The following is a 21,807-nucleotide window of genomic DNA, read 5'->3' as shown; positions in this document are numbered from 1 at the left end:
TGTTACAAACCTCGTCAAAGAACTCAACATACCAAACAAAATTTTATTTCACAACATAAAATTTTCAAAATAATAATAATTAAGAAAAACCAAAGATGAGATAAAAACAAATAAATCAATCAATGAAAGGTGGGAGCGTGGGACATGAAAAAGATTGAAATGAATTACATCACAAAATGGAAGCTATTTTACAATAGGTCATCTGTCAAAGTTTTTAGTGTGATGACCCTGAAACCGATATTTTATAATGTGTAGGCTGAGGGGGACATCATATATATTGCTGTTCATATGTCGGGGCTGACAATCTTTTTTGAACAGGCTTTGACTTGTCAGAAATTGTCATTGTAAATGGGCAAAAAAACATATGAAGAGCTTTGCAATAGAAAAGAAGTAAAGAACCTGTTTTTGTTCACTTCTTTGTGCACATTTTATGCATGTCCTCCACAGTATAAGAACCCCATCATGTGAATGCTGAATCTTTGCATTTGCTTTGCTTTCTGATTCGGTTTTTTATATATTAATATCATGAATCATGAGAGCCTTGGACCAGCAATGTGATACGTTTCGCACTGTCTGAGCGGAGACTATTACTTTGCTTACCGCTGTCTGAGCGGAGACTATTACTTTGCTTACCACTGTCTGAGCGGAGACTATCTCCTTTAAAACCCATCTGAGAGGAGAAATCACGTAAACCTCAAAATACATGTTCCAGCAAGAATTCGGATAAAAGTTTAAAGAATTGCAAGATTACCTCGCTCTGACTATCAGGGGGGAACCATCGCAAGAGCACGCCAAGATGAACAACAGCTGGGATGAGCTTGAAAAGCAACGGTGTAGTCACCTGCACGTTTATATTATGAGAACATTTTGAAATCTCAAGAGAAAAACCAGTTCAGTGCCATTTTAACATCGAAAGAACTTTGTGAAAACGTGCAGTAGCAGCTAAATCAGGTACTTAGAAGTGAAGGTTTCCAAATTGACATGAAAATGATTTAATGATTGAATTGTTTCTGATAGTCATAGAACATTGTTCTTGAAAAAGCAGGAAGAAGCAACAGTAGACACGTATTGCAACAAGTGCGTTCTAACTACCCTCCAGTTGCATGATTGGTACTCACAGTCATAATAGAAGGAACCATTCTTCTTTACGAGAATATAATGACAAATGTGAAAGCAAGGCAGTAATAGTTGACGTACCAAACTGAGAGCCGTTGTGCCCAGAAGCAGCAGGTAAAGTTTACCCTGAAGTAATGACAAAAAAAATAAGCAACATTGTCAAGGTAGGAAGCCACGGAATAAGAAAAATAAAATAAATGAACTAAACTGAACTACATGTTTTGAGAAAAATTGTGTGGTCTACTTAACAACACATAACATTGACTAAATGAAGATTACAGTAATGATGTGTGGACCTCAACTAGGTGAAGATTAGAAGCTCGGCTGAGAAGAACAAAAGCAAATTCCCCAATTTGGGCCAAAGACATTCCAACCTACACATTAAGGTGAAAAGAACTTAGAAACCTTTACAAAATGAATACAAATACGTAAATAGTAGGTTCAGCTCATACAAGAAGTGAAGTTTTGTTGCTGTATCTAAATCCTTTGACAACTGCAGCAACTACCATTGTTTTAATAACAATCACCAATATTACAGCTGCTAGCAATATGTCAACATGATTCCAAAGGAAATGTACATGAATCAACATCCCAATACTGGCGAGGAAAAGAGCAGCAAAGAAATTGCGAATGGGCTCCACCTGTATACAAAAGAGAGACTCGAGCGGTCAGTAAGTATTGACAAGGCAACAACATTCTAGTGACACACTTTCTTAGTTCAGAGTACTATCAACAAAACTGAATAACAACAAAGATTCGTAATTTGGTAGTCATATTCACAATAATACTCTCGAAGTCAAACAAGCATCATAAACCAAATTAGAGAAAGGGGGCGTAAGTTCCAGTAAGCAGAAAATATCAACTAAATAACTAGACAAGATGAATAGAATAGTGCTTGAGCCCTGATGGACAGGAGTTTGCTAACTGCAGTCAGTTTAGGCAGGACCTTGAATTACCTTTCTACACACCATAAGTAATTGGATTTAGTTGATCCAATAACATTAAGACTGACAACTCGTTCTTTAAAGGGATTGCAAAATTAACCGTGTAGAGAGATGGTCAATGAGCTAGCATAGAAGTGGCTAAATGCTCATTTTGGGCCTCTAACCCTTGGAGGGTTTGCTTACATAAGGACCAGACTTTTTTGGACCTGCTCAAACAAGGACAAAGGTAAACCATTCTACATATAATGGCAAATAAAATATATATCACAATACTATTATGTTCAATAATCATGAAGCTAAGGTAAAGCATACATGAGTGACTTTTTCACACCATTATAACTAAAGGAATGCAACATAATTACAATAAATCTTAGTCCTTATTTGGGCAGGGCTCAAAAGTTTTAGCTCTTATTTGAGCAGGTACAAAACAAAAAGGTTGGTCCTTATTTGACTACTTTGAAAGGTTTGATCCTAATGTGAGCAGATCGGTCCAGGTTTGGTCGTTCTTTGACCACTTTGAAAGGTTTGATCCTCATGTAAGGGGTGAGTCTCCAAAGTTTAGGCCCAAATTGAGCATTTAGCCCATAACAGTTAACTCTAAGTAGGAAGTAAACATATTTTTAAATCACAAACAAATTTACATCACAAGTTAACATATTTTTAGATCACAAACAAATTTACATCACAAGTTAACATACTTTTAGATCACAAACAAGTTTACATCAAACTAGGCATTGAAAGTTCTAAAAAGGGTAGAAGTCTTACTTGTTCAAGTGTATGCTGGCCCAGATCAGTGGTTGATATCATCACTCCCGCAGCAAATGAGCCCAGCTCAAGGCTTAGACCCAGCTTATCACTACACTGGAGTGTAACAACAAGTTATGTTATGCATATACAAACATACATATGTCACTAAGTGAATGAAAAGACACATGGATCTTGATGGATGGGGAAAAAAGTTGCAAGAATGAGCAAACTACAAAAAGTTAACTATAATGCACAAGTTAATTATAATGCAAGAAGTGAGGAGGAAATGAGCGAACCCAAGCAACAAGCAAGCAAAACGCCACAGATGCCAACTGATAGAGCTCATTAGTCTGCACAAACAAATGTGTCAGTAAATGTCTACATACGTTAAAAATTGAACTAAATAGTACACACCTGTGATGATAAGCTTATCATGAGCCTAAGAAACCACGGCACACAAGTCCGGGATAATATTGTCAAAATGGCCAGAAATGTAATCAAAGTCACCAACCTGAAATTTGAAAGAGAAAATTTATCATTAGGAACCTACAAACACAGAATGATCTTTGCAACAAATACATCAAAGACAGCTGATCCTAGAGAAATTTTCATTTACGATTTAGTCATGGATAATACTCCTTGAAGAATGCCAGAACTGCCACCTAGAACTGGAAGTAATGCAAACAGCAAGCCCACAGCACAATCCTGCCAAACAACGATAGTTCAAAACTTCATGCTTGCTAAGCATCTATGCGCAAATCAAGTAAATATTCTTTTAACTGATGTAGTGACCATGAAAATAAATACCTGTAGGATAAGAATTCCAACTGTCACCTGACCATGAAGGGCACTTAAACTATTCCTTTCCATTAAAAATTTCAATACCTGGAATCATAAAAGGCATACCAGTCATTTGAGCAAAACTACTTGCCTATGGAGCTCATATTTCCAGAAGTAATTCCTTGAACGAGCATTTTAGTCTATCAAAGTTGAGAGATATGCTATCCTACTAGCTTAGGATATATGTCAACAAAGAAACACTGCAAAATTTCAACAAACCAAAATCAGAGTCAATATGCAGTTCAGAGAGGTTTACCACTGCTGTAGAAGACATAGACAAGAATGCACCAACAAAAACCCCTTCAGAAGGTTTACCCCCACATAACTGCAAAAAGCATGTAGCTGCATCCATCAAAAACTCATAGCTATAGTAATCTGAGTAGAGGGGAAGGAAAACACCATAACACTAGTTTAAGAAGGAAAAAGCAAGAGAACTGCATATCTTCTCCAGTAAAAAAGCAGCACTTCAGTCCACATGCCTAATTGAACAAACAAATGAATGGGTCCTGGCCCAACCGATGAAAAAGTGTAGAATTCATGTTGTAGCCCCTAACAACCATTGGGTGATGCTCACTTATGCCACAGATGTTTTAGAAGGACAGTACATGAATGATGAATCACAATATAAGAAATATATCAAAGCTTCTAAGTTAAATGTTGTTGGAATGATCAACACCTCCATTTTTGTGCACATATGAGGGCAGGACAACCATTAAGACAGAAAGCAGAGAGAACCATTATTCAAGCCAAAGACAAAGCCAACTTGACAGTGTATGCACTTATCTTTTAGCATATGGGGCCATGAGAATACCAAACCTGTAGTATCGTTAGCACCCACTAAAACAAATAACAGCATGCAGCTTATTCCAACAGGTATGAGGAACATTGGGAAGAAGTAAGTTTAGCCTTAAATATTGCAATTTAAAATGAGCTAGACTGAGAGAATACTATTATGCAGCAGGAAATAGTAGACACAAGCGCAAAAGTTCAAAGCAGAAGTGATAAACATACCGAGACTGTTATACCACATAAACACATGAATAGAAAAATTTGGAGAAGGCCTCCAAGGACAGCAACTGCTCGAACAACACGAAGCTGCAAGAATTGTTACCAAGGTTAATATTATTGAATATAAGAATGAACAAATATGGAAGTACAAGGCAATGAGCAAACCTTTGTTGTTGAAAACTCCAAGCCTAAAGCAAAAAGAAGGAAGATTACACCGAATTGAGCCACTGTTTCAACCTGAATCATGAGCAAATAAAAATATGGAAATAGTATGTGAAATTTATTAAAAATTGAAAAGGTACCATACAAATTTGTAAGCTTCTATCACTACCACAATTTCCTCAAAACAATTCATAAAGAAATAGTCAAACTGTTTTCTTTGCTACAGTGGCATAAGTAATAGAATGCACATTACAATTTTATACATATAAATGCATTATTTGGCCTGATTCTCTTTCTAGGAACTCATGCACGCCAGTAGAAATCCAACAATCAGAAACCAAGGAGAATTATATTTTAACCAAAGCTGAATTCTTTTTTAAATTACACATCAATTCAAAGCAAGGGTAATTGGGTGAAAGGTTTCGGTTCTGGCATTAGCAAGGTAATATAGTAACCAACTTGAACCTCACTTATTTTTCTTGATATCTAATCCTCCAATGAATATATCTAAAGAAACTAGAATAATGACTAGTAAACTTGAAGATAAACTGCCAAAAGCATTGAAGTAAAAGAAACATACTTGCACCATTTCACCGACGAAGCTAAAACCACCAGGCCCAATAATGGATCCTGCAAGTAGATACCCAGTAATAACCTGAAAATTCAGAATGCAAGGGTTAGACTTTCCTTTAGGGAAAACCTATCACTGTGAATCAAAAAACAAGTCTTACGAAGCTTTTAATTAGAGACTGAGAATGAATCTAACAAGCTGCACCACATTGCAAAGGGTAAAAACTTAAGAATAAAAATATATAAGGTACAGAAGCGATACCGGTTGTCCAGCACAAGCAAAAGCAATGCCACCGCATGTTGCAGAGACAATGACAACTACCAGATCTGATATTAATCTGCACAAGGAATTTTTTGAACAATCAAAAACTTGCTTCCAAAACAATTGTAACAGCAGCAAAAGGATAAAAAATTATATAGATATAGAGTATAACCTTAAGTCTAATTGTAGAACAGGATACTTTGACTTTGGGTTGGATATTATAAAGACATTGTCCTGAGGAAAAAACCTCAACATGATCAATAAGTAATATACTTCAAATATAACTACACAAAGTATAAGTGCTTGAAGCAGCGTCATCATAATTCATATAAACACCAAGGCAAATTATCAACTGATAGAAATTTCAGAGACTTTTTCTGGACATACATTTTGATCTATCAATGTCGGTGCATCATCTGCTCGATTTTCATTATCCAAATAGAAAACATCATGGAGCTGAAATGACCTGACATAAGGCTCAAGAAAAAACATAAGCTGTAAATTAATGAGGACTAGTGAAGTGGAATGCCAACAATTAGTCTATAAAAGATTAAACTACTTTTCTTATGATTTTTTTTTGTCGAAGAAAATAAATAACTTACTTCTCTTCCTTGGTCTCATTTTTCTTGGACTTAACTCTGGCAACAGTCTCCAAGACGGCCTAACAAAAAACAAACCAATTATGCTACCACCAGCTGAGAGCAAAAGTGCTTCTTTGATACTCAAATGTCAAAGCCAGACCACTGTATATAGCTCACATTGATCAACAAAATATACTTCCCTTTGCCATCACCAAAAAACAAAACTCTCATCTTAATTGCAAGACTGGCATTGTTATGAATTCTTATCTTAAAGGTTTTTCTCGGTTGAAAGCTAGAACAAAGTTTTTCCTTTTTCAGGTTTAAGGTCCTCTTAACACTAAACTGAGATTGCAATTTAACATCACCCAACTGCCTTAACGATTGCTTTCAATTCCAAATAAGAGTGCCTCATGCAATGCAAAAGAAAAAAAAAGACTTCCTACGTCAGAATGCTTTAGACGAGCACATTATCACTTTGAAAATTATATGGCAATACGGTAATTGCAAATGAATAACACAAGTAAACAATGCTACGAGGCTACTACCAACCTGCTTCCCCGCAACGCTATTGTTGAAACTACCAGGATCAGTGGCTGTAAAAGAGAAACACTAGTCAGAATTCCAATAATATGGAACTAATGAAAATAGAGGAATTCAATGATGCTGCATGAGCTTTTTATCATCATATAACTTAAAACAAACAAAAAAAATATCTTCTAACGGAATGCTCGCTAAAATCTAAATAAAATACTACGAACTACGAAACCAATATATATATACGATAATGTGGAAAATAAAATAAATGTAAAAATTAAACAATGCACTTGAAAACACAAAATTAAGCCAAATTAAGGGAAATTAAAGCTGATCCACAGGCTTCAAAACCCTTGCTCAAGCACCATTGATATTAAAACAAATGCAGATCGGACACGATAAGGTGAGCGAGAGTTCAGATCTAGAACGTACCTTCATTTTGGTCGGTGTCATTAAATTCCTTCTCAAGAGCGCGATCGATCATGTCAGCGAAACTATCCTCTCTGGATCTCGGGTCTGACACATTGGTCAGGGCAGCGGTGGTATTGAACTCCGCAGCCGACAAGGTCTCGGCGTCGAAGGCGGCGGCGAAACCGAACAACACAAAGAGATCGCAAATGAAGAAGAGAGCCGCGAGTCTCCTCCTCATTGCGGAGGTCTTAGTGAGAGAACGACAAAAAAAATAAAGGAAAAAAATCCTAGAGAGAGAGAGAGAAAGAAGGGAAAAAAGTGAACAGAAAGGTGCGTAGAATAGCAGAAGCGTAAGTTAGCAAAGCAAAGAGTAAGGGTGTTGGATTTGCGCCTTTTTGCCTTTTTTCTCTTTCTCTTCTCTCTCTGGTTTTCAGAACGAGAGGGAAAAAAATGGTTTTTAGTTAGCCAGAGAATGGAGGTTGAGTGAAAATTACGAAAAGGTCCTTTCAACTTGATGTATAGTACAACATAAATCCGGTGTTGATCTTGCTGATACGCGCTAAACGATGTCGCGTGTAAAGAACGCCATATTTTGAAGATTTGCCGTCAACAATGTCCATAAAATATGGAATCCCAGAAAGGTAATTTGAGCTATCAAAGTGGTTGGGCTGTGATTTTCACGCTCCCCGAAGAAAAGCTGGTATTTATTGGGAACCAGGAAGTTTACTTTGTACGGGCCAGGGTTATGGTTAAGATAAGCCCAAAGGTCGGGCCGTTAACCCATGTCAATATCCGGTAAATTTCGGGTTTAGGCTTAGACACCGGTTTTTAAATCCTAATCTATTCAAATATTAATGTGATAAATCAATAGTTTTATTTAATTTAATCATTTAAAAGAATACGGAACTATAGTTTTTTTTTATTTTGATAATAATTCCTTTTAGTAATACAATATTAAAAAATACGGATATCAGCTGATTGAATATTAGTTCGATTGGTTTTAATATTATTATTAGTGCAGGAGGACGTGAGTTTGAGTGTGCTTGGTTGGGAAGGAACTACATGTAGTTCTAGATATTGTTTAAAAAAGAAATGATAATAACTTATAATGAGATTAATGTTTAAAAAATATATACAAGTATCAGCAATTTTGAACTTATAATATTTTTTTTAAGATTAGTGCTCTTTTTTTTTTGACTTGACAATTTGAGCCACTTTTGTATTTGTATTTTTTTAAATTCAAGTATGGTATCAAGGTTATTTTTAATCCTAAACTTGATAAGTTAGGTGATGATGTGGCATAATCTTGTCATGTCATCAAATTTTGACAAATCTAAGTTTATTGGCCAAAATAAACTCTCTCTTTTTCCGAAGAAAATACTATCATTAATAGGAACTATAAACAAAAAAATTACAATGACATGGCATATAGTACAAATGACAAATAAACCACTACAAATTAATGCACAAATGTCATGTCTACAGAATCATCTCAATAAATAGAAAGACAATTTATCAGCAACTGCAACCCTAAAATAATTCAGAAACAAACCAAAGATGCATAAACTTAATAAAATCACTGAAATTTGCATATTAAACCGTCATCATCAAATCAACTTGACAATTCATATCGATCAATCAAAAGGCAATTGCCAAAAGCCCCAAGAAACCTACCGTATCAATGATACACAAAAGGTCAATTCTCGAATGATGTATCATCCTCGTCATCATATTGGATATATGACAATTACTACAATCTATTGTAGTAAGACCATTTGAGAATGGTTCCTAATAGTTATGGTGGCACCATTACATTAATAAATCACATATTTACGCTAAAAACATGACTAGAAATTAAAAATAAAACCACATATGTTATCAAAGAGAACATATTGGACAACACAAAAATAATGAAAAATATGAAAAAATATAAAATCATGAAATTATGGATAAAATCATAACAATGTAAATTAAAATTAAATATATTTTTAGGTGGTTATGTTATGTAAAATATTGAAAGATATTATCATAATAATTTTTTAATTTAATATTTAAATTTTAATTAAAATGATATTAAATTAATTTGTTACACTAATTCAAAATTTTATACCTCTATAAATATGAATATAGATATATTATAGATAGATAATGCATGATTATTATAATTTTAAAATCAGCCGTAGATCCTTTAAAATCATGGTGTTTGGACCATGCTTCACCCCTAGATCCCCTGGATCTACAAATTCATGATAAAATTATTTAAGCAAACTAAAACATTAGCCTAATCTGACACAAACATGTCCTAGACAACGCAGTGACTAGAAAAGAATTATGACATAATAAATGATTGTTATGATGTTGGAGGTTATTTTATTTTATTATTTAAAATTAACTTAATATAATATTTGATATTTGAATTTAATTTTTTTTTCAATTTGATATTTTTTTCTTAAATTAGTAATTAAATTTTTTGGGATCTAATTTGATACCTGAATTTGACTTTTTTTCTTCCTAATTTAATACTTGTCAAACACTTTACAAATTATTCCAGATAATGTTGTTTTTTTATGAAGTAATAAAAATAATTAATATATGACCGGTATATGACAAATGATATGATATTTTTTTATATTTTATATGTTCAATTACTTTTAATTTTATTTATTTAATTATTTATTTTATTAATAGAAAATAATAATTTTTTAATTTGGGGTTTAAAAAATTTTATTTAATATTAATTGGTTAAGCATAGTTCAATGCCTATTTTTTTAATATGAATTTCCTCTGACAATATTTTTGTAGCATAACAAAAAAAATTTAACACCGTTAGTACTTTGCAATTTGTATAACATTTAATAAAATAAATTTATATACCAAATTGAACCTAAAAAAAAGCTTAGATATTAAATTAGGAAAAATACCAAATTTAGGTACCTAATTGAGAAAAAAATTTAGTTACTAAATTATTTTTTTAATTTTAATTTTTTTCCGTTAAACTGAATGTTGATTGGACCATCACATGTGTATTTATTTTTACATGTAAATAAATTAATTTCTCAAAAAGTTTAAATTATTTTGCACCCAACGACCGTGTTTCGACCCAGAAAAGAACACAAGCTTATGCTTAAATTCTGTAATGATTTAAATCATTCTTAATCGGAAAACCTCCGGCGGAAATTTTTGCCGGCAATACGGAGGTTACCGTTAGTTGGGGATAGTTGTCTACGGGGTCGGCAAATTCTCAGCAGTGCTTGCCACAGCAAAAATAGGGGCAAATTACCAAAAATAGCCCTATTTTTTTAAAATTTATCGAAATAGGCCCGATATTTTTATTATTTACCGGAATGGGCCATTTTTCCTGAAATCGCGTCCACGTCAGCGCGATGTCAGGGGATGTGTCAGAACATCGCGTCCACGTCAGCGTGCTTTGCTTACGTGGACACAAATCGCGCCTACGAGGACGCGGTTTGCTGACGTGGATGAATAGTTTATGTTTTTTAGCTTGGAAAACTTTGAAAGGCCATAACTTTTCACTCGGTTGTCCGATTGAGACCATTTTTTTTAATTTCGGATAACTTTTCTACGCGCTGACAAACTGTCGAAGGTGGTTTGCCGCAGTTTTCGTCGAAAAATATCCTTTTTTGCCCCTAAATTTTGATTTTTTCGGTTTAAATTTGAATTTTGAAACATTCAAATCATTATTTTCCTTATTTATTTGAAGTAAACACCGGATTTTTTTACAGAATTGTTGTATTATTTTTTCTGATTTGACATGTGTATGGAATAGGTCCGATAAATCGTTAAAACGAAAGTAATATAATTAAGATAATAACAGTATTTCTATAATATGTTAATTAATTAGTTTAGCTTAGTTGGTTAATATGCTTACTATTTTCCCTTACTACCTTGGTTCAAATATTGTTGATAACAATTTTGAATCTTTTTTGTACTTGTTGCTATTGATGTAATATTGAAGAGTTAATTGATTAAAAAAATAAATACAAGTACAAAAAGATTCAAATTTTATTTTTTCAAAATACCAAAAAAGCCTTGTATTTTTAAAATTTATCGGAATGGGCCCGGTATTTTATTTTTTTGACCGTTGGGTACTGTTCACGCGCGGGCCGAAATCGCGTCCACGTTAGCGCGAGATGCTGACATGGAAGGAAATCGCATTACCCTGACATCGCGCTGACGTGGACGTGATTTCCCGAAAAAATGACCATTTCGGTAAATAATTAAAAAGGGGCCATTTCGGTAATTTTCTTTTTTAAAAAGGGCTTTTATTTGTAAATTGCGCCAAAAATAGTACTCAATTTGCAATCGAGCTTATGGCGTAACCCAAAGGGATCGCGCCACGTAAGTAATTGTAACACAATGACAGGAAAGACAACATTGGATAATCGGTGACGTTCACCGGGAGGTTTCCATCGATCTTGTTGAACCCGAGATTAACGGCGACGAGGTTAACGGAGAGTATCAGCTGGTTTACTTTAGAAGGCTTGATGATGAGTTCAACAAAGTGGACAAGTTTTATAGGGCTAAAGCGCAAGCGGTAATTTAAGAAGCTGATGTGTTGAACAAGCAAATGGGCGCCTTGATTGCTTTTAGTATTAAAGTTGATAAGTGAGAACCCTCCAGGGATTCATTTCGACAGGTCTCTGGAGATGACTTGTTAGGCGATAAGAAAGAGAGAAACACTCCGACTGTAGAAGCCAAACCATCGAAACCCAAACCCAAGGTCATTGTTCCCGCCCACTTGAAATACTTGACCGGGTGAAATGAACAATACCCTCGAGATTCCTTGTTCCACCATTAAAGGTGTCCTCCAGGTTACAAACCATACGGATCTAAGAAAGGTTGAAGAACAACTTAAGCGAGCTTTTGTTGAAATTTTCAGGTTTTTTTTTCATGGTTGAAACAATGTTGTTTTGTGCAAAATAATTTAAATTTTTTGAGAAATTAATTTAATTACATGTAAAAATAAATACACATGTGGCAGCCTACTCAGCATTCCATTTGGTGTTTAACGAAAGAGTAATCAAAATAATCAAAATTCTAAAAAAAAAAATCTTAACAGCAGTTCTTAAATTTAAAAAAAAAAATTAGGGTGACCAAAAATAAAAAATAGATAATCTCAAAATTTGTGCTTTAAACTAAACCAACTTTTCAATTGAACCAACGTAATCCATTAGTTTAGGATCCATTTAAAATTTTATTAAGGGTCACCATTTTTATTTTTATTTTTCAAACTAGAATTACATTATTCTTTACTCTTAAAAAAGAGTAAATTACGGTAGAGGTCACTGAACTATTGTTTTTTTTTGTCATTCAACTATAAAAAAGTTACAAAATAGTCACTTAACTATTAGTAAATTTTTTTTGATCATCCAACTATTTAATTTTGTATTTTTTTATCACCAACTAATTAATGTAAAAATAGAAAAACCCAAAAATCCAAGATAGTTAGGTGACCAAAAAAGAAAATTACTAATAGTTGGGTAACAATTTTGTGGCTTTTCATAGTTGAATGACCAAAAAACCCTTGTAATTTGTGTTACTACTAATATAGTTTACCCTTAAAAAAACTATTCACAAGAGTATAATTCCAAAATTTTCGCTTTAGATCATGCAAGTCTTTGATAAAACACGATTAACACACTTATTAGTCCCTCTCAATAAATTTGAAGCAATTTAGTCATTGTAAATTTCGAAAGTGAGCAACTAAGGACAATTAATCAGAGCGTTAATGTTTTCCATCAATAGTATATAATTTTGATTGGTATAATAACAATTTTAGCCTTTAATGTTTATATATTTTGCCGTTTTGACCTTAATTCTAGAAAATCAACAAATTCAACCTCAACATTCTCACAAATGTTGCGGGATAAATTTGTTAAATTAGGACTAAATTGACAGAATGTGTAAAATGTGAGGGCAATTTATAGAAAACATTAACTTCGTGATTAATTGTTCTAATTTTTTTTAGAGGGATCAATTCACTAATTTTAAATTTAAAAGGGACTAAAGAAGTTTTTTTTTTACCTTTATTCTTTAATTATTCTATGACCTTTTGGATGGAGAAAAAAATGTCATTTTCAATGGCAATATCCAAAAGTTTGGATAACATATTCATAAGGATCCCAAAATGAGGAGATAATAAATTTCTCTCCTTTATAATCATTAAGAAACTCATTCCACCATCATAGAGAGGCATAGAAAATCTAGATGTTGCAATACAAGCTTTTCAATGTTTTTTTTAACATTAAACTCTTCGTACCATATATATTCCTTTTGATACAATGTTTAGAATTATTCATAATTTCACTTCAACACTTAAATAGGAGAATAGTGTGCTTCAGCGCACTCGAGCCCACATCTTCCTATACTGGTAACAATATCGATACTAATCAAACTAAAACTCAATTGACTTTTCAATGTTTGTTTTTAGTGCACATAATTTGTTTCTACTATAACCCCTACCAAGCTCCTACCAAGCTCATTTCCCATTAATGTATTCTTAGTCATGATGCTTTTGTCTTGTATAAAGAGTAATCATTGTAGGAACCATGTGGTGATCTTCTTTACCATGCTACGCACTTATTAACTATACAACAGGAGATTGGTCTATAATTCTTAACATGATCAGGATTCTAACACTTTAAGGCACTAACACCACCATAATAGAATTGAGGGCAGACATTTTAGATTTGATAAATGATTGTATCCTTATTTCAATAAATGTATCATAGAATTCTTTATATTAAGAGTTTAATTGTATTTTGTCTCATTTATTTTAAAGATGGACAAATTAATCACTATATGTTAAATCGAAAAGCAAATTAGTCATTCTGTCAAAAATTTCATCAAATTTTAAAGTTAAAAACTAGTTCCTATGCATCAGCATAAGGTGCACGTGACATGTTATGTCATGTGTAATTATCTGGTTATTTCGCTAGCCACCAATTTTTAGCAGTAGAAGTGAATGTACTTTTTAACAAAAATGACCAGCTTACTATTTGATTTAAGGTACAAGGATTAATTTATCTATTTTTTAAATAAAAGTAACAAAATATAATTTGACTACTAATATAAAAACTTCCACAACACTTTTACCTAATTATTTCTTATCGAATTTTTTCCCTCAAAAACAACTATGAACAAGAGAAAAAAAATTCAAATCCAACTAAAAATACTAAAAGTTAGGAGAAAAAAAATCTAATTTGTCATTCTCTTATTGAAAAGGAATAGGGATTGTTTCCTATAATCCTTCCTCCTATGAACAAAGTGAATATCATCCCATATCAACATCCAACCCATACCATGTAAGACTCTCATTTTCAATTAACACCAACAAATGTAACTAAACCATGGTAAGGTCATCATCTTTGAACTCATAGGCGATGATCAAGAGGCACCAAGGGTACAATTTTAGTGTCAGAAGAAAAAAAAAGGCTAATATATCTTTAATCAGAATAGGCTTTTTTCAGTATAGAATAAAAACAAATGCTTGCAAGCTTGCAGCAACTAAGATAAACAAAGATTTCACCCAATGTCAGCATCACTTGGACAAATAATAAGCATATGGGTTTTAAAACAAAAACGAGAATACGAATAAAATATCAGAAAACAAATTAAATTATGATAAGAATATTCATCTATTATTTATTAATTTATTGAGTTGGTGGTACTCTTAACCGGGTTACTAACTGCGTAATGAATTTATCATAAACCTCTCGTTTTTAGTTCTTCAACTCAATAATAAATTATATTTAACTGTTTTACTGAGTCTATGTCATTTTCAACCGGATCACCAGTTTAGTAAAAAGTTTACCATAAGTCAATTACTTTTAATAAGTAATAGATATGATTTTGAGGATAATTTTATCTTTTTATGTAAATTTTTTTAAAAAAATACTTATACATGAAAGAGTTTAAATCCAAAACATTACAATATTAAGCCTTTTAGCTTTATCATTTTTGTTATTATATCATGTTTTTAAATTTTATTATATACGGTTTTAAACATATCGTGAGTCTGATAAAAATGTAGTATAAAAATATAAACATATGAATATTTGAATAATTTTATTATATATTTTGATCATATCTGTTCTTTCTGATATAATGTCTAAAATTATTCATAGTCTCTCCGTAACCCATAAATAGGAAGATAATGCGCTTTAGTACATCCGAACCTACATCCTCTTACATTAACAACAATACTTGTATCAATCGAGCTAATTCGTATATATATATATATTTTTTTGCATGCGGTGGAAGGTTTCATTTCCATAACGAAATCATGCAACTTTTGAGTGGCCAACATGCCCTTCAACAAAGACCCACTAGCTCCTTTGGAAAAGACATGTATATGTATATAGACCTAATTATCTTCCAACACCGACGAGACAGATTTCTGAATGATTAATTATTATTATTATAAATAACGTGTGCATTGATAAATTCTTATTTCAGTTTCATCCAATTGGAATTTTATAGCTAGTGGATTTTGTCTCTGGTTGGAATTGCTGATAAGTATCATATTTACTTATATAATTAATTTATATCTGTCAATCTCTCGATTTGTTTGTAGAGTCTAAATAATAATTTAATAATTATTTTTAAAAATTATTTTCATATTCATTGAATATAATTATTTGTTGGTATAATAAATAAATGTAAAATAAAATCATGCCAATGAAAATATAAGTGATACGTGAAACTTAAATAAAATATTTTTTGAAAAGAAATACTTGCAATTATAATTGAAATAATAAATATTAGAATAATTATATTTTGTAATCAATAAGTAGAAAATAAATAACAAAAATCAATAAAATGGTTGTGGATGGAGATTATAATATATATAATATATAATATTCATAGCTGTACAGCTGCCCTCCTGAAGAGGGAAAATTGTACAAATCTTGGCTTTTATCTTTTGAAAATTAAAGTTTGCAAAATGCCAGAATTTGATGACAGATTAAGATAAATTATTATGGTTTTTATTGTTGTTGTTGTTGCATTTATATAGGTTTTGAAGTTGATTATTGGATGCTATCGATCTAAGACTCAATCGACAGATTTTATCAATAAATTAGATTAAAAAGAAAAAGGAAATAAAAACAAAACAAAAAGCAATGGATTTTTTTAATGTTTTAAATTCATTTTTATTTATTTCTATTTGTGGGTTGCTTAAATGTGCGCTTATTTTCAATCAATAATAGCCCCCATTGAATAGAGAATCCATTTTCATTCACACTCAGTTTCTTGCTTTCACTCAATAAAATCCCTGTCTCTTTCAAATGAATGATTAAATTAAACATGAATATGATATGTAATAATATATAAATATGGTAAATATGAATTATGAGATGTGATAGTAATAAGCTTTTTATTTTCAATTTCAATTTTATAATTTACATTATTATAATGTTTTGTTTTTATTTTATTAAATAAGATTAATTTGATGCTGATTCTTAGTTCGAATGGCATGGACATTGTTGTCAATGTAGGAGGATGTGGATTCGAGTGCGCTGAAGCGCATTATTCTCCTATTCAATGGTTGAGGAGGGGCTACAGGTAGTTTTTACCATGGAGACTCTTGTATTAAAAGTTAAATTGCTTTTTGTTCCATCTACTGAAATATAGACAAAATACTTTCTTTATGTCAAATCAAAGAGTAAATTGATATTAACACAGACCAAAACAGTGACATGTAGTGTGTCAGTATACCTTATGATGATGCATAGAGACCAATTTTTAACATGGGCCAATTCTTTTTTTTTGATATAAGGTATAGAGATTGATTTGTCTATTTTTTATTAATGGAACGAAATGCAATCTATTATGATACTTTACCGAAAATTTTAATTGAAAAAATGATATAATAATCACATTTTGTATTTTATGTTTTTTTATATATATGTTTTTTATCATATTGTTTTTTAATTTTTTCCTTCGCACATGATATCGTTATGTCTCCATGATTTGATGGATCTATCTAAGTAATATGGACCTACCAAAATTTACAACCCATACAGTAAAAAGAAACGTCTGTAATAGCAGTAAAAGTTAGTAAATAACAAAAAGTTACTGTAACCGATTCCCCATTATAAATAAGCCTCACTCACTGCCTTCCTCTTCCTCTTGTACCTTCCTCCTCATTTTAAGGAACTCTCGTCCCACCGTCTCCGACCGGGTTAACCCATTAACCCATCTATCGACATGGACCGACCCAGATTCGTAATCGATTCTGCCGAAGTCGAACAGATGGCCAAACAATCACGGCAAACGGTGCTCCATCTCCTGCCGTCGTTGGTCAAATCCGCCCAGGCCTTAGCCCGTCCGCCAATCTCGAACTACCACGTCGGCGCCGTCGGGGTCGGCTCATCGGGTCGGATCTTTTTCGGAGTCAATCTGGAATTCCCGGGTCTCCCTCTCAATCATTCCGTCCACGCCGAGCAATTCTTAATCACCAACCTTTCCCTCAATGCGGAACCATGTCTCAAGTTCCTCGCCGTCTCCGCCGCCCCTTGTGGTCATTGTCGCCAGTTCCTCCAAGAGCTACGCGCCGCCCCCGATGTCAACATCCTCATAACCGCCACCGAGAAGGAAAAAGAAAACAAAACGATCAACAATCGTAACGATAAAGACATGCAATTTGCTCCTTTATCTTATTTTTTACCTCACAGGTTCGGCCCCGATGATTTGCTGGAAAAAGACGTCCCTCTTCTCCTCGAGCCTCACCGAAACGGCTTGTCGTTTTGCTCCGATACCCGCAACGGCGAAATCAACGGCGACGGTGACGATTCAAAGTACGCGGCTCTGGAAGCGGCGAATGCATCCCACGCGCCGTACAGCGGGTGTCCATCAGGGGTGGCGTTAGTGGACGTGGAAGGGAAGATATACAAAGGGTCTTACATGGAATCGGCGGCTTATAACCCCAGTTTACCACCGGTTCAGGCGGCGCTCGTGGCGTACGTCGCGAGCGGTGGCGGCGGAGGGTATGAGAGGATCGTTACGGCTGTTCTGGTGGAGAAAGCTGATGCTGTTATCAAACAAGAACATACAGCGAAGCTGCTTTTACAGTGTATTTCGCCTAAGTGTGAGTTTAAGGTGGTTCATTGTAACAAAAACATGTTAAAATGTGAGTATCAAGTATAATTTATATATTTTTATATATAAATATAATCATTTGTAATGGTTTAAAAATGGCAGGAAAAGAAAGAAGAGAATTTATGAATCAACTAATGAAAAAACATGAACAAGAATCTGGGTTTGGTTTAAGAAACCAGAATTTGTAAATCAACAAGCTAATGAGAATAATAAGAATCTTTTTTATGCTTTCTAACTAATGTCTATCTAACAATTTCATCATATCACCTCTATACTTTTTAGCGTACTTCAACCAACAACTTCTTGAATTAATAAAAATGTTATCTACTTTTACATTTTCATTTAAATGCACTAATTTCTACATTTTATATTTTTCCTATCTAATGTTTTTTTAATGTTAATTTCAGTTAGATTAAGGTCAAAATCAAATTAAATTGAATCTCTAAAAGAAAACAAAGTTCTATTATTATATTTCTTTTCTCTTTATAAAACTTAGAATTCTATATACACGAAGCATTGGTTTAATGGAAAAGTTGGAGATTTTGGGAAACTTTAAAATCTCAAGATTAAAGTTTCACTTTCTGTAAATATGTGAGTTATTTTCAAGATTTATTCTGGTTATTTAGTTCGATTTTAGTTAAGTATTCATGCTACGTTTAGTAGTAGTATTTTTTATTCACCATGTTTTAATATACGAGCTAGTAAATAAATTGATTTTAATTAATAATTTGTGACAAATTTTAGTCATTCACATAACTTGTTTGAAGAAAAGCGGATTCTTTTTTTTGTTTATTTTGAGATTTTTCTTATTTTTTTAATTTTTAAACATAAATCTTATCATATGTTATTATCATATTTACTCTTTTTGATACAATGCTTAGAATTACTCATAACCCCTCTCCAACCCTTAAATAGGAGAATAACACGCTTCAATGTACTCAAATCCACGTCCTCCTATACTGACAACAATATCAATGTTAATCAGTAAAAAATTCTGATCATATCTACTCTTTTTTGACACAATGCTTAGGACTATCCATAACCCCTCTCTAACCCATAAATAGGAGGATAATACGCTTCAACGCACTCGAACTCACATCCTGCTATATTGATAACAATACACATACTAATTAAGCTAAGAACGTTCAGGGTTTGTATTTAATAAAAAATTGTAGGTAATTTTTATTTAATGAGTATGACGTATATTCATACCCTACGTTTAAAATTATTATTAAAAGAAAAAGAGAGGCAAACATGAGATTCCTCGACTCAATTTTGGACTGGACTGAAATCAATGCATGAAAAGTTGTAGTTTTATTATAAAGCTGTTGACGATCAAAAGGCTACAATTTCTTCTTCGTATTTATTTGATAGTCAGTTGGAGAATTCGGACAATTAGAAACCATTTTCACCATGAAGGCATCGCTCCGTTTCTTAACCGGAGAAAATTGTGAGTAACAATGGCAATATAACGGAAATGTTGTTAATCCACCACTGTTTAGTGGTGAAGCCAGGTGCTGCTGGTAGGGGTTCCGATCCCTAAAATAGATTTTTATTTTTATTTTTTATTTTTATAATTTATAAAATTTTAAATTAGTAATAGTAAAATTATACTTTGACCCCTCAAAAATATAAAAATTTTGATTTAATTCTTTAAAACTTATAAAGATATAGGCTATTAAAATGGTGAAATTACATTTTTCCTATGTAAAAATATACACACTACACCAAAACAGACTTTTAGCGGCGTTTGGATAAAAAACACCGCTAAAAATCAATCATTAGCGGCGCTATCTAAAAAACGCCTCTAAAGATCGAGTATTAGCGGCGCTTTTCTAAAAACGCCACTAAAAATGAGAATTAGCGGCGTTTTCCAAAAAGCGCCGCTAAAACCTAAACCTAACGTCGTCGTTTTCATGAGTTTTTGGGGATTTAGCGGCGCTTTTGAAGAAGCGCCGCTAATGCTCTGTTCTTTAGCGGCGCTTTTGAAGAAGCGCCGCTAATACTCTGGTCTTTAGCGGCGCTTTTGAAGAAACGCCGCTAATACTCTGGTCTTTAGCGGCGCTTTTGAAGAAGAGCCGCTAATGCTCTGGTCTTTAGCGGCGTTTTTGAAAAAGCGCCGCTAAAAACATTTTATCTTAATTGGTTTATTTATATTAGATAAAATCAATTTATTTCTAATTGAATATTTAAAATCTTCAGAAAAAAATAATGACACGTAAAAATAATTTGAAATAAAACACATGGAAAAATTAAAATACTATTATTTAAAATAATTTTAAAGTTTTTTTGGTACATGATTACTAATTGTTTTTAGTTTATATATTAAAAATTTTCTTATATAATTGTAAAAGAAATAGTATTAATTTTAAATATTGAATTAATTATCACTATAGTTTAGGGTTTTTAGTTTAAGGAGTTGGGTTTAGGGATTATGGTTTAAGGGTTGGGATTTAAGGTTTAGGGGTTAGGGGTTTAGGGGTTAGTCGACGTGTTAGGGGTTAAAAGTTAGGGATTCAGGGGTCGGGTTAGGGTTTTGGGTTTAGATTAATTTTTTTAATTTATATTTTAAATATGTTCTTATATAATTGTAAAAGAGATAATAATAAATTTGTTTAGGGTTTTTAGTTTAGGGTATATGATTAATTTAAGATTTAAGGCCGATTTAGGAGTTCATATTTTAAGGTTTAGGGAGTATGGATTAGTGATTATGGTTTAAGGGTTGAGATTTAAGGTTTAGGGGTTAGGGGTTTAGGGGTTAGATGTTAAGGTTTAAGAGTTAGGGATTTAAGGTTTAGGGATTCAGGGGTCGGGTTAAGGTTTTGAGTTTAGATTATTTATTTTTAATTTATATTTTAAATATGTTCTTATATAATTGTAAAAGAGATAATAATAAATCAAATATATTGAAATTATGAGTATATAGTTTAAATTATTTAAGAGATATATAATAAATAGACTTTATATGTATTGAATGGTTAATTTAGGGTTTAAGGTTAAGGTTTACTTGAGATTTGTTAAATAATAAAATTTTTTTCAATTAATTAATGCTTTTATATTTAAAAAAAATTAATCTAAACCATTTAATATATTTAAATATTAGTTTAAATAGAATTAATAAATAAGTTAAAAAAAAGTAATAGATTGATATGGATATTTAGGTATAATTATTTATTTTGGAGAGGACCAAATTATAAGAAAAAAAATACAAAAATAAAAATGATATGGATATATAGGTAATTATTTAATTTGGATAATTCTAACTTAATAATTAATTACAACCATTTTATCATTTTTTTCTTATTAAAATATAAAATATTTATTTTGAGAGTACTTGGTTTTTTTATTTTTATAAAAAATTAATTTATAAAAAAATTTAGCATAGCAAAACGGCGTCATTTTGTTCAAAATGAAATAATTTTTTGCGGCGTTTTTTTGAAAAAGATAAGCAATTTATAAATCAATTTATAAAAAATAAAATAAAAAATTTCAGCATTTTTTGCGGCGTTTA

At 32.2% G+C, this 21,807-nt stretch overlaps 2 protein-coding genes across 2 annotated transcripts; one reads left to right on the top strand and one right to left on the bottom strand.

The window, feature by feature from the left end:
- Nucleotides 1–145: 145 nt before the first annotated feature.
- Nucleotides 146–7,818, bottom strand: LOC107932065 (K(+) efflux antiporter 4). Its single transcript, XM_016864005.2, has 20 exons — nucleotides 7,197–7,818; nucleotides 6,780–6,823; nucleotides 6,252–6,310; nucleotides 6,037–6,115; nucleotides 5,822–5,883; nucleotides 5,650–5,725; nucleotides 5,398–5,472; nucleotides 4,821–4,892; nucleotides 4,659–4,742; nucleotides 3,904–3,972; nucleotides 3,615–3,692; nucleotides 3,424–3,512; nucleotides 3,222–3,318; nucleotides 3,104–3,157; nucleotides 2,826–2,921; nucleotides 1,569–1,757; nucleotides 1,413–1,490; nucleotides 1,198–1,242; nucleotides 752–841; nucleotides 146–670 (listed from the first exon to the last, which is right to left on the bottom strand). The coding sequence occupies exons 1-20, from the start codon at nucleotides 7,411–7,413 to the stop codon at nucleotides 524–526; spliced, it is 1,800 nt and encodes a 599-aa protein (XP_016719494.2). The 5' UTR covers nucleotides 7,414–7,818; the 3' UTR covers nucleotides 146–523.
- A 9,322-nt stretch (nucleotides 7,819–17,140) lies between these two features.
- LOC107932068 (cytidine deaminase 1) lies at nucleotides 17,141–18,531 on the top strand. Its single transcript, XM_016864011.2, has one exon. It carries the CDS (start codon nucleotides 17,406–17,408, stop codon nucleotides 18,342–18,344), a length of 939 nt encoding a protein of 312 aa, XP_016719500.2. The 5' UTR covers nucleotides 17,141–17,405; the 3' UTR covers nucleotides 18,345–18,531.
- The last annotated feature ends 3,276 nt before the right edge of the window (nucleotides 18,532–21,807 follow it).

This window comes from Gossypium hirsutum, chromosome D13 (genome assembly GCF_007990345.1).
Source record: "Gossypium hirsutum isolate 1008001.06 chromosome D13, Gossypium_hirsutum_v2.1, whole genome shotgun sequence".
In the NCBI taxonomy this organism is placed as follows: Eukaryota; Viridiplantae; Streptophyta; class Magnoliopsida; order Malvales; family Malvaceae; genus Gossypium; species Gossypium hirsutum.
This window is presented reverse-complemented; position numbering and strand designations above follow the sequence as displayed.

Coding starts and splice junctions, on each gene's coding strand:
- LOC107932065 (XM_016864005.2), bottom strand. CDS start 7,413: ATGAGGAGGAGACTCGCGGCTCTCTTCTTCATTTGCGATCTCTTTGTG. Junction 4,893..5,397: donor TCGTCGGTGAAATGGTGCAA/GTATGTTTCTTT, acceptor CTCATGATTCAG/GTTGAAACAGTGGCTCAATT. Junction 3,319..3,423: donor GTATTATCCATGACTAAATC/GTAAATGAAAAT, acceptor TTCAAATTTCAG/GTTGGTGACTTTGATTACAT.
- LOC107932068 (XM_016864011.2), top strand. CDS start 17,406: ATGGACCGACCCAGATTCGTAATCGATTCTGCCGAAGTCGAACAGATG.